Source organism: Pristiophorus japonicus, chromosome 15, assembly GCF_044704955.1.
Source record: "Pristiophorus japonicus isolate sPriJap1 chromosome 15, sPriJap1.hap1, whole genome shotgun sequence".
Taxonomy (NCBI): Eukaryota; Metazoa; Chordata; class Chondrichthyes; family Pristiophoridae; genus Pristiophorus; species Pristiophorus japonicus.
The window spans coordinates 181499665-181512657 of record NC_091991.1 but is presented as its reverse complement, the minus strand read 5'-3'; the positions used below and the strand labels follow the sequence as shown (position 1 = coordinate 181512657).

General features: G+C 52.3%; 1 protein-coding gene across 1 annotated transcript in view; it reads left to right on the top strand.

Moving 5' to 3' along the window:
* Positions 1–11244: 11244 nt before the first annotated feature.
* ubfd1 (ubiquitin family domain containing 1) overlaps positions 11245–12993 on the top strand; it is a 23247-nt gene continuing 21498 nt past the window's right edge. The window contains exon 1 of the mRNA XM_070901450.1: positions 11245–11341. Within this exon, the coding sequence (XP_070757551.1) occupies positions 11326–11341 (16 nt within the window). The 5' untranslated portion in view covers positions 11245–11325. The remainder of the gene's footprint in view (positions 11342–12993) is intronic.

Below are 12993 nucleotides of genomic sequence, written 5' to 3'. Positions count from 1 at the left end.
ACTAATGTAAGATACATGACAACATTGACTGGGCACTTTTCAGAATGGCAGGCAGTGACTAGTGGGGTACCGCAAGGTTCTGTGCTGGGGTCCCAGTTGTTTACATTGTACATTAATGATGTAGATGAGGGGATTAAATGTAGTATCTCCAAATTTGGGGATGACACCCACCTGCAGCACTTCAGAACATTGACAACGACTATTTTATTTTGAAAATTGACCCCCCCCCCTCATCAAAAGCCCATTTCTTCAACTGCACCCCCGCTCACCTCCTATATATTCTTCACTGTTTTCTATTTGGTGTCTCTTGCCTGCCTCTGAGGTGTGTTGGGCTACTTGGTACATTTGTTACACGCCTGTAACTTGCTGCCTTTTGGAGGTAAGCAAAACCATATCCAAACAGAAAGGACGCTCCCTCTGAAGGCCCACACCCTTGTGCCAGCAGAGTTATCACATACAGTGCATATTAATCTTGACACTGAACTCAATAACTTCCGAATTAAGCAGCCATTAACATCACACCAGTGAGATCCTTTGCCGTTCTGTTTTGACTGCCTATCCTCTGAGTCAGAAGGTTGTGGGTTCAAATCTCACGACAGATTTGAGCGCACAAATCTAGGCTGACACTCCACTTGTGGGAGACACTCCTCACCTGGTCATCCAGGTATATAAAGGGAGGTCCCACACAGGGTCATCACTTCTTGGTCCTGTGAATAAAGGTTCAGGTCATAGAGTGACCTTGTCTGCAGAATGTGCCTCGTGTGAATTTATAGTAGTGTGTAAGGACACAACATTCTCTCTCTCTCTCTCTCTTTCCCCCAGTCTCTCTCTCTTCCTCTCCCTCCCCCAGACTCTCTCGCTCTCCCTCCCTCTTATCCAGTCTCTCTCTCTCTCCCTCCCTCAGTCTCTCTCCCTCCCCCAGTCTCTCTCTCTCTTTCTCTCTTCCTCCCTCAGTCTCTCTCTCACTCCCCCACAACACTCTCTCTCTCTCTCCCCCAGTCTCTTTCTCTCTCTCTCCCTCTTATCCAGTCTCTCTCTCTCTCTCTCTCTCTCCCTCCCTCAGTCTCTCTCTCCCTCCTCCAGTCTCTCTCTCTTTCTCTCTCCCTCTCCCCCAGTCTCTCTCTCACTCTCTCCCCCAGTCTCTCTCTCTCTCTCTTTCTCCCCCAGTCTCTCTCTCTCCCCAGTCTCTCTCTCTCTCTCTCTCTCTCTCTCCCAGTCGCTCTCTCTCTCTCTCTCCCAGTCGCTCTCTCTCTCTCTCCCCCCAGTCTCTCTCTCTCTCTCCCCCCAGTCTCTCTCTCTCTCTCTCTCCCCCCCCAGTCTCTCTCTCTCACTCTCCCTCCCTCAGACTCTCTCTCTCCCCAGTCTCTCTCTCTCTCTCTCTCTCTCAGTCTCTCTCTCTCTCTCTCTCTCTCCCCAGTCTCTCTCTCTCTCTCTCCCCCAGTCTCTCTATCTCTCTCTCCCCCAGTCTCTCTCTCTCCCCCCCACCCAGTCTCTCTCTCTCTCTCTCTCTCTCTCTCCCCAGTCTCTCTCTCTTTCTCTCTTCCCCCAGTCTCTCTCTCTCTCTCTCTCTCTCCCTCCCCAGTCTCTCTCTCTCTCTTTCCCCCCAGTCTCTCTCTCTCTCTCCCCCTGTCTCTCTCTCTCTCTCTCTCTATCTCTATTTCCCCAGTCTCTCTCTCTCTCTATCTCCCCCAATCTCTCTCCCTCTCTCTCTCTCTGTCTATCTATCTCCCCCAGTCTCTCTCATCTCTCTCTCTCTCTCTATCTCTATCTCCCCCAGTCTCTCTTTCTCTCTCTCTCTCTTTCTATCTATCTCCCCCAGTCTGTCTCTTTCTATCTCTCCATCCAGTCTCTCTCTCTCTCTCCCCCACCCCCAGTCTCTCTCTCTCTCTCTCTCTCTCATTCTCTCCTCCCCCCACCCCAGTCTCTCTCTCTATCTCCCCCAGTCTCTCTCTCTATATATATATTTCCCCAGTCTGTCTCTCTCTCTCTCTCTCTCTCTCTCTACCCCCAGTCTCTCTCTCTCTCTATCCCCCAGTCTCTCTCTCTCTCCCCCAGACTCTCTCTCTCTCCCCCTCTCTCCCCCCCCCCGTCTCTCTCTCTCTCTCTCTCTCCCCCCTCCCGAGTCTCTCGCTCTCTCTCCTCCCCGAGTCTCTCCCCCCCCCCCCCGAGACTCTCTCTCTCTCTCTCCCCCAATCTCTCTCTCTCTCCCAGTCTCTCTCTCTCTCTCCCTCACCCAGTCTCTCTCCCTCTCTCGATCTCTCTCCCCCAATCTCTCTTTCTCTTCCCCAGTCTCTCTCTTTCTCTCTCCCCCCAGTCTCTCTCTCTCTCCCCCAGTCTCTCTCTCTCTCTCTCTCTCCACCCCAGTCTATCTCGCTCCCTCTCTCCCAGTCTCTCTCTCTTTCTCTCTCTCTCTCCCCCAGTGTCTCGCTCTCTCTCTCTCTCCCCCAGTCTCTCTCTCTCTTCCCCAGTCTCTCTCTCTTCCCCCCAAGTCTCTCTCTCTCTCTCCCCCCCAGTCTCTCTCTCTCTCCCCCAGTCTCTCTCTCTCTCTCTCTCTCCTCTAGTCTCTCTCTCTCTCTCTCTCTCTCCCAGTCTCTCTCTCTCTCTCCCCCAGTGTCTCTCTCTCTCTCTCTCTCCCCCAGTCTCTCTCTCTCTCTCTCCCCCAGTGTCTCTCTCTCTCTCTCTCTCCCAGTCTCTCTCCCTCCCCCCCCCAGTCCCTCCTTCTCTCTCTCCCCCAGTCTCTCTCTCTCTCTTCCCCCCACAGTCTCTCTCTCTCTCTCCCCCAGTCTCTCTCTCTCTCCCCCAGTCTCTCTCTCTCTCCCCCAGTCTCTCTCTCTCTCTCTCTCCTCTAGTCTCTCTCTCTCTCTCTCTCCCAGTCTCTCTCTCTCTCTCTCTCTCCCCCAGTGTCTCTCTCTCTCTCTCTCTCTCTCTCTCTCTCTCCCAGTCTCTCTCTCCCCCCCCCCCCAGTCCCTCCTTCTCTCTCTCCCCCAGTCTCTCTCTCTCTCTGTGTAGTGTAGAGGACACAGAGAAGCTGCAAAGAGATTTAGATAGGTTAAGCGAATGGGCTAAGGTTTGGCAGATGGAATACAATGTTGGAAAATGTGAGGTCATCCACCTTGGAAAAAAAAACAGTAAAAGGGAATATTATTTGAATGGGGAGAAATTACAACATGCTGCGGTGCAGAGGGACCTGGGGGTCCTTGTGCATGAATCCCAAAAAGTTAGTTTGCAGGTGCAGCAGGTAATCAGGAAGGCGAATGGAATGTTGGCCTTCATTGCGAGAGGGATGGAGTACAAAAGCAGGGAGGTCCTTCTGCAACTGTATAGGGTATTGGTGAGGCCGCACCTGGAGTACTGCGTGCAATTTTGGTCGCCTTACTTAAGGAAGGATATACTGGCCTTGGAGGGGGTACAGAGACTATTCACTAGGTTGATTCCGAAGATGAGGGGGTTACCTTATGATGATAGATTGAGTAGACTGGGTCTTTACTCGTTGGAGTTCAGAAGGATGAGGAGTGATCTTATAGAAACATTTAAAATAATGAAAGGGATAGACAAGATAGAGGCAGAGAGGCTGTTTCCACTGGTCGGGGAGACTAGAACTAGAGGGCACAGCCTCAAAATATGGGGGAACCAATTTAAAACCGAGTTGAGAAGGAATTTCTTCTCCCAGATGGTTGTGAATCTGTGGAATTCTCTGCCCAAGGAAGCAGTTGAGGCTAGCTCATTGAATGTATTCAAATCACAGATAGATAGATTTTTAACCAATAAGGGAATTAAGGGTTATGGGGAGCGGGCGGGTAAGTGGAGCTGAGTCCACGGCCAGATCAGCCATGATCTTGTTGAATGGCGGAGCAAGCTCGAGGGGCTAGATGGCCTACTCCTGTTCCTAGTTCTTATGTTCTTATCACCACTGATGCCTTTGCCCTGATGAGGTGGCTTGCCTCGCAGCTCGTGTGTGTTGGCTGCTTGTGGCCACACTTCGTAGTGCCTGACTCTGGTTCCCGGGACGCAGGCTGCAGCATTGGGTAGCCTGCTGGACCTGTGTGCACCCGACCGGTATCTGCCCGGTGCATTGGTTGTGTGCAGTGAGAATCCTGCATCGCACAGCTTTTCCTTGCTTATGATGGACATACTAGGGGTCCGAACACGATCGCGCGACTTTTCCTCGCTGGTTACATATGCACAGTTCAAATCATCAATTACACATTGTACATAATCACGCGACTTTTCCTCGCTGGTTACATGTATATGATTCCGATCATCAGTTACATATTTTACATGATCCGTTGCACTTTTACTCTCTAACTTACAATGCTTAATACATTGCTTAATTGTGTGGAACTGTCCCTTTAATCGAAGTGGGTTGCAGGCCTCCTTTAAGAGAGTCTTGCTTGCTTTACCCCAATCCGCCTCTCGGCTTGGTGCCACGTGTTGCTCCATCAACGCTGCACTTTGTGGTCTGGTCGCGGCCATCTTTGTCTGCAGCGCGTCGCTTCATGGTTCGGGCGCCATCTTTTCTTTGTCCGCGATGTCGACTGCGGTGATCCTCTTCTCCCCGGGTTCTGCCTCCGCAGTTGTGAAGTCGCTGCTGGATCCGTTTTTCTCCCTCCTGAGGCCTGCCACTGGAGCCTGGAAGGCGCGTTCGGGTCGTCTCGGCTGAATCATCTCCACGCAGTCACGCTGAGCGGTCTGTGTCTCGAGTGCCGTGCTGGTCAGTTCTTCGGTGCCGGGTCCACTCTCAGGTGAGAGTTTGCTTTGCCTCTGAGTGCAGAGGGCTTTGATCGCTGGAGGGATGAAATCTTCCCACTTCCACTGGATCTTCTCCATCCACCTTCTGCCGAGCAGCATTGGTCCATCACCTGCAACAATCCACAGAGGTAACTTGTGCACCGTGCCATCATGGAGTACCTTTACATTCACACTACCAACGACTGGGATGATTTAATTGGTGTAGGTGCGCAGTTTTGCCTGAACCGGGGCCAACTCGGGTCGTTCCGCCAGATTGTCCCATAACCTCTCAAAGGCTCCTTGATTCATCACTGACTGACTCGCCCCCGTGTCCACTTCCATGAAGACTGGATGTCCCTCTATCATGACTTTCATCTTCAATGGGGAGCACTCGATAGTGCAGGTAAACATGCTATGTACCTCATCGTGGGACTGGGCTGCCTCTCTGTCTAACGATTCGTAATCCACATTTGATTCATGGCCATCTGCAGACTCCTCATCAACACAGTGAGTCCTATTTCCCTTACACATTCATTGGAGGTGGCCCTTTGTGCTCCTTGCTTTGCAAACATAGTCTTTAAAATGGCACTGGTGAGCCCTGTGATTCCCTCCGCAACGCCAACATAGTGCCACTAGATTAGCCCTCCTCGGCGGACTCTGAGTTAAGGGACTCGGGGAGGGGGGTGGGGGGGGGGCCTGTTCTTTCTCCCCTGAGAGGATGTGCGCTCTACAGTCCAGCTCCTGAACGGCGCCAGTCTGCGCACAGTACCTGCCGGGTTTGAGTCCTGAGGATGAGACATCTGCCTAGAGCCACAGGTCGAGGTCATGAATGACTGGCTCATAGAGATGGCCTTCTGCAGTGTGACTGTGGTATCCGCCAACAGTAACTTGTGAAGAAGGCCCTCATGGCCAATTCCAATGACGAAAATGTCCCGTGGCGCTTTGTTAAGCTGGGTGCCAAACTCGCACGGCGCCGCCAGCCTCCTGAGGTCTCCGGCGTACTTCGCGATTTCCTGGCCTTCGGGCCGTCGGTGGGTATAGAACCGGTGTTTGGCTGTGAGGATGCTCTCCTTGGGCTTGAGTTGCTCCTGAATCAGGGTTACGAGCTCCTTGTGCGACTTGGTCGTTGTCTTCGCTGGTGCCAGCAAGTCCCTGACGAGGCCATAGATGTTGGGCCTGCAACTGGTCAGTAGGATAGCCCACCGCTTATCAGCCAGTGTGGCCGGCTCGTCTCCTGCCAGGTCATTTGCTGTAAAAAAGTGTTCTGGCCTCTCCACAAAAGCGTCCCAATCATCATCATTGACGAACTGCTGCAACGTACCAAGGGTAGCCATTTTCGTGTGTAAGTTCGTATTCTCGTCGCCAGTTGTTATGTTCTTAGATGCTCAAACAATGACTCCACGAGGCAGTGTGTTGTACTTGAACTGTAGTGATCTTAGTCCTTTATTAGTTAACTCCAGAGTGAGGATCACATCTGGTGGCCTGCCTTTTATACTAGGCCAGGCACACCTGTACAGGTAACCTACAAGTCTCCCACTGTTGTGCCCTCCGGTGGCACACCTTGATATAGTACCAACAGTGGCCATGTAAGATACATGACAGTCTCCTCTCAACCTCCTCTGTTCCAACGAGAACAAACTCAGCCTGTCCAATCTGTCCTCATAACTAAGATTCTCCATTCCAGGCAGCATCCTAGTAAATCTCCTCTACACCCTCTCTAGTGCAATCACGTCCTTCCTGTAATACGGTGACCCGAACTGCATGCAGTACTCCAGCTGTGGCCTAACCAAAGTATTATACAATTTAAGCATAACCTGCTCAAATTCTATGCCTCGGCCAATAAAGGCAAGCATTCCGCATACCATCTTAACCACCTTATCGACCTGGCCTGCTACTTTCAAGGATCTGTGGACAAGCATTCCAAGGTCCCTTTGTTCATCTACACCATTAAGTGCCTACCGCTTAATGTGTATACCCTTTCCTTATCAGCCCTCTCAAAGTGCATCACCTCACACTTCTCTGAATTAAATTCCATTTGCCACTGCTCTGCCACCTGACCAGTAGATTGATATCCTCCTGCGGCATAAATGTTTTCTCTCATGTCACCACTGGTGCAGCAGCCAATATACACACAGCAAGATCCCACAAACAACAATGAGATAATGACCAGATAATCTGTTTTAGTGATGGTGATTGAGGGACAAATATTGTCGAGGACACCGGGGATAACTCCCCTGCTCTTCGAATAGTGCCATGGCATTTTTTACGTCCACCTGAGAGAGAAGACGGGGCCTCGGTTTAATGTCTCATCTGAAAGTCGGTCCCTCTGACAGTGCAGCACTCCCTCAGTATTGGACTAGAAGTATCAGGCTGGATTATAGGCTCAAGTCTCGACCTTCTGAAAAGGGACCATTCTGAAAAGGGAGGGTGAACAGCCAGTTGTCGTGGTGCACATTGGTACCAACGATATAGGTAAAAAAAGGGATGAGGTCCTACGAGACGAATTTAAGGAGCTAGGAGCTAAATTAAAAAGTAGGACCTCAAAAGTAGTAATCTCGGGATTGCTACCAGTGCCACGTGCTAGACAGAGTAGGAATCGCAGGATAGCTCAGATGAATACGTGGCTTGAGCAGTGGTGCAGCAGGGAGGGATTCAAATTCCTGGGGCATTGGAACTGGTTCTGGGGGAGGTGGGACCAGTACAAACTGGACGGTCTGCACCTAGGCAGGACCGGAACCAATGTCCTAGGGGGAGTGTTTGCTAGTGCTGTTGGGGAGCAGTTAAACTAATATGGCAGGGGGATGGGAACCAATGCAGGGAGACAGAGGGAAACAAAAAGGAGACAAAAGCAAAAGACAGAAAGGAGATGAGTAAAAGTGGAGGGCAGAGAAACTCAAGGCAAAAAACAAAAAGGGCCACTGTACAGCAAAATTCTAAAGGGTCAAAGTGTAATAAAAAGGCAAGCATGAAAGCTCGGTGCCTCAATGCAAGGAGTATTCGGAACCCAGGAGAGGGCTCTGAGCTAGTTAGAGTGGGTGAGAGCTCAGATGAACAGGACCCCAAGAAAGAATACAAAAGGCAGGAGGCAACAGAGCAGAGTAGCACTGGGGTAAGTGTAAACCACAAGGTGATAGGAAAGGACAATATGTATGAATATAAAGGGGTTGCAGGAGGGGTCAAAACTAAAAATCATGGTTTAAAAACTAGTATTAAAACACTCTAGCTAAACGCACGCAGCATTCGAAATAAAGTAAATGAGTTTACGGCACAAATCATTACAAATGGGTATGACTTGGTGGCCATTACAGAAACGTGGTTGCAGGGTGGCCAAGACTAGGAATTAAACATACAGGGGTATCTGACAATTCGGAAAGATAGACAACAAGGGAAAGGAGGTGGGGTAGCTCTGTTAATAAAGGATGATATCAGGGCAGTTGTGAGAGACGATATTGGCTCTAATGAACAAAATGTTGAATCATTGTGGGTGGAGATTAGAGATAGTAAGGGGAAAAAGTCACTGGTGGGCGTAGTTTATAGGCCCCCAAATAATAACTTCACGGTGGGGCGGGCAATAATCAAGGGAATAATGGAGGCATGTGAAAAAGGAACGGCAGTAATCATGGGGGATTTTAACCTACATATCGATTGGTCAAATCAAATCGCACGGAGTAGCCTTGCGGAGGAATTCATAGAATGCATACAGGATTGTTTCTTAGAACACTATGTTACAGAACCTACAAGGGAGCAAGCTATCTTAGATCTGGTCCTGTGTAATGAGACAGGAATAATAAACGATCTCCTAGTAAAAGATCCTCTCGGAATGAGTGATCACAGTATGGTTGAATTTGTAATACAGATTGAGGGTGAGGAAGTAGTGTCTCAAACGAGCGTACTATGCTTAAACAAAGGGGACTACAGTGGGATGAGGGCAGAGTTGGCTAAAATAGACTGGAAACACAGACTAAATGGTGGCACAATTGAGGAACAGTGGAGGACTTTTAAGGAGCTCTTTCATAATGCTCAACAAAAATATATTCCAGTGAAAAAGAAGGGCGGTAAGAGAAGGGATAACCAGCCGTGGATAACCAAGGAAATAAAGGAGAGTATCAAATTAAAAACCAATGCGTATAAGGTGGCCAAGGTTAGTGGGAAATGAGAAGATTGGGAAAATTTTAAACGACAGCAAAGAATGACTAAGAAAGCAATAAAGAAAGGAAAGATAGATTACAAAAGTAAACTTGCGCAAAACATAAAAACAGATAGTAAAAGCTTTTACAGATATATAAAATGGAAAAGAGTGACTAAAGTAAATGTTGGTACCTTAGAAGATGAGAAAGGGGATTTAATAATGGGAAATGTGGAAATGGCTGAGACCTTAAACAATTATTTTGCTTCGGTCTTCACAGTGGAAGACACAAAAACCATGCCAAAAATTGCTGGTCACAGGAATGTGGGAAGGAAGGACCTCGAGACAATCACTATCACTAGGGGGGTAGTGCTGGACAGGCTAATGGGACTCAAGGTAGACAAGTCCCCTGGTCCTGATGAAATGCATCCCAGGGTATTAAAAGAGATGGCAGAAGTTATAGCAGATGCATTCGTTATAATCTACCAAAATTCTCTGGACTCTGGAGAGGTACCAGTGGATTGGAAAGCAGCTAATGTAACGCATCTGTTTAAAAAAGGGGGCAGACAAAAGGCAGGTAACTATAGGCCAGTTAGTTTAACATCTGTAGTGGGGAAAATGCTTGAAGCTATCATTAAGAAATAGCGGGACATCTAGATAGGAATAGTGCAATCAAGCAGACGCAGCATGGATTCATGAAGGGGAAATCATGTTTAACTAATTTACTGGAATTCTTTGAGGATATAACGAGCATGGTGGATAGAGGTGTACCGATGGATGTGGTGTATTTAGATTTCCAAAAGGCATTCGATAAGGTGCCACACAAAAGATTACTGCAGAAGATAGAGGTACGCGGAGTCAGAGGAAATGTATTAGCATGGATAGAGAATTGGCTGGCTAACAGAAAGCAGAGAGTCGGGATAAATGGGTCCTTTTCGGGTTGGAAATCGGTGGTTAGTGGTGTGCCACAGGGATCGGCGCTGGGACCACAACTGTTTACAATATACATAGATGACCTGGAAGAGGGGACAAAGTGTAGTGTAACACAATTTGCAAATGACACAAAGATTAGTGGGAAAGCGGGTTATGTAGAGGACACAGAGAGGCTGCAAAGAGATTTAGATAGGTTAAGCGAATGGGCTAAGCTTTGGCAGATGGAATACAATGTCGGAAAATGTGAGGTCATCCACCTTGGAAAAAAAAACAGTAAAAGGAAATACTATTTGAATAGGGAGAAATTACAACATGCTGCGGTGCAGAGGGACCTGGGGGTCCTTGTGCATGAATCCCAAAAAGTTAGTTTGCAGGTGCAGCAGGTAATCAGGAAGGCGAATGGAATGTTGGCCTTCATTGCGAGAGGGATGGAGTACAAAAGCAGGGAGGTCCTTCTGCAACTGTATAGGGTATTGGTGAGGCCGCACCTGGAGTACTGCGTGCAGTTTTGGTCACCTTACTTAAGGAGGGATATACTAGCTTTGGAGGGGGTACGGAGACGATTGACTGGGCTGATTCTGGAGATGAGGGGGTTACCTTATGATGATAGATTGAGTAGACTGGGTCTTTACTCGTTGGAGTTCAGAAGGATGAGGGGTGATCTTATAGAAACATTTAAGATAATGAAAGGGATAGACAAGATAGAGGCAGAGAGGTTGTTTCCACTGGTCGGGGAGACTAGAACTAGGGGGCACAGCCTCAAAATACGGGGAAGCCAATTTAAAATTGAGTTGAGAAGGAATTTCTTCTCCCAGAGGGTTGTGAATCTGTGGAATTCTCTGCCCAAGGAAGCAGTTGAGGCTAGCTCATTGAATGTATTCAAATCACAGATAGATAGATTTTTAACCAATAAGGGAATTAAGGGTTATGGGGAGCGGGCGGGTAAGTGGAGCTGAGTCCACGGCCAGATCAGCCATGATCTTGTTGAATGGTGGAGCAGGCTCGAGGGGCTAGATGGCCTACTCCTGTTCCTAATTCTTATGTTCTTATGTTTTGACTCAGAGAGGTGAATGTGAGAGGTGGGCCTGTCCCCGCCCCCAGGGCCTGTCAATCAACAGTCTCGCCCCCAGAGCATGTCAATCAACAGTCCCCGCCCCCAGAGGCTGTCAATCATCAGTCCCCGCCCCTAGAGACTGTCAATCAATCAGTCCCCGATCCCACAGCCTGTCAATCAACAGTCTCCGCCCCCAGAGCCTGTCAATCATCAGCCCCCGGTCCCCAGAGCCTGTCAATCATCAGCCCCCGGTCCCCAAAGCCTGTCAATCATCAGTCCCCGCCCCCAGAGCCTGTCAATCATCTGCCCCCGGTCCCCAGAGCCTGTCAATCATCAGTCCCCGCCCCCAGAGCCTGTCAATCACCGGTCCCCGCCCCCAGAGCCTGTCAATCATCAGTACCAGCCTCTGCCAATCAGATTTGAGTGGCAACCGGCGCGGCCCGGAAGCGGAAGGTAGCAGCGAGCCGGGGTTAGGCGGGCAGCCATGGCGGCTCAGGGCGGTAGGTGGCGGCTAAGGCCGAGCGCGGCGTTCATGCCTCCGGCTCCGCCAGACCGGGGCCTCCGGCCTCCCAGCGGGCCAGGCCGGTGCTGGTGACCCGCACCCTCCCTCCCTGCAGGGGGCCTCATGTCAGCGCTCCGCCGTTGTTCCTGGGCCCGAGGCCTAGTGAGGCCCGAGACTGGGAGGCGAGAGGGGGAGAGAGAGAGAGACTGGGGTGCAGTGGGGGGGTGGGTGAGAGACTTGGGTGCAGGGGGGGGTGAGAGACTGGGTGCAGGGGGGGGTGAGAGACTGGGGTGCAGGGGGGGGGTGAGAGACTGGGGTCAGGGGGGGTGAGAGACTGGGGTGCAGGGGGTGGGTGAGAGACTGGGGTGCAGGGGGGGGGTGAGAGACTGGGGTGCAGGGGGTGGGGTGAGAGACTGGGGTGCAGGGGGTGGGGTGAGAGACTGGGGTGCAGGGGGGGGGTGAGAGACTGGGGTGGGGGGGTGGGTGAGAGACTGGGGTGCAGGGGGGGGTGAGAGACTGGGGTGCAGGGGGGGGGAGAGACTGGGGTGCAGGGGGGGGTGAGAGACTGGGGTGCAGGGGGTGGTGAGGACTGGGGTGCAGGGGGGTGGGTGAGAGACTGGGGTGCAGGGGGTGGGTGAGAGACTGGGGTGCAGGGGGGTGGGTGAGAGACTGGGGTGCAGGGGGTGGGTGAGAGACTGGGGTGCAGGGGGTGAGAGACTGGGGTGCAGGGGGGGGAAGAGACTGGGGTGCAGGGGTGAGATCGGAGTGAGACTGGGGGTTGGGTGCAGTGGGGGGGAGAGACTGGGGTGCAGTGGGGGGGGAGAGACTGGGGTGCAGTGGGGGGGAGAGACTGGGGTGCAGTGGGGGGGAGAGACTGGGGTGCAGTGGGGGGGGGAAGAGACTGGGGTGCAGTGGGGGGGGAGGGACTGGGGTGCAGTGGGGGGGGGAGGGACTGGGGTGCAGTGGGGGGGGAGGGACTGGGGTGCAGTGGGGGGGGAGAGACGGGTGCAGTGGGGGGGGGGGAAGAGACTGGTGTGCAGTGGGGGGGAAGAGACTGGGGTGCAGTGGGGGGGGGGAAGAGACTGGTGCAGTGGGGGGGAAGAGACGGGTGCAGTGGGGGGGGAAGAAGAGACTGGGGTGGGGGGAAGAAGAGACTGGGGTGGGGGGGAGAAGAGGGTGGGGTGGGAGAAGAGACAGGGGTGGGGGGGGAGAAGAGACTGGGGTGGGGGGGGGGAGAGAAGAGACTGGGGTGGGTGGGAGAGGACTGAGGTAGGGGGAGAGAAGAGACTGGGAGGTGGTGGGGGGGGAGACTGGGGGAGCGGGGTGGGGGGAGACTGGGGAGCGGGGGGGTGGGGGGGGAGACTGGGGAGCGGGGGTGGGGGGGGGAGACTGGGGAGCGGGGGTGGGGGGGGAGAGACTGGGGAGCGGGGGTGGGGGGGAGAGACTGGGGAGCGGGGGTGGGGGGGGAGAGACTGGGGAGCGGGGGTGGGGGGGGAGAGACTGGGGAGCGGGGGTGGGGGGGAGAGACTGGGGAGCGGGGGTGGGGGGGGAGAGACTGGGGGGTGGGGGAGGGAGAGACTGGGGAGCAGAGGTGTGGGGGGGGGAGAGACTGGGGGTGGGGGGGGCGAGGGCTGAGCGGGGGGGGGGGGC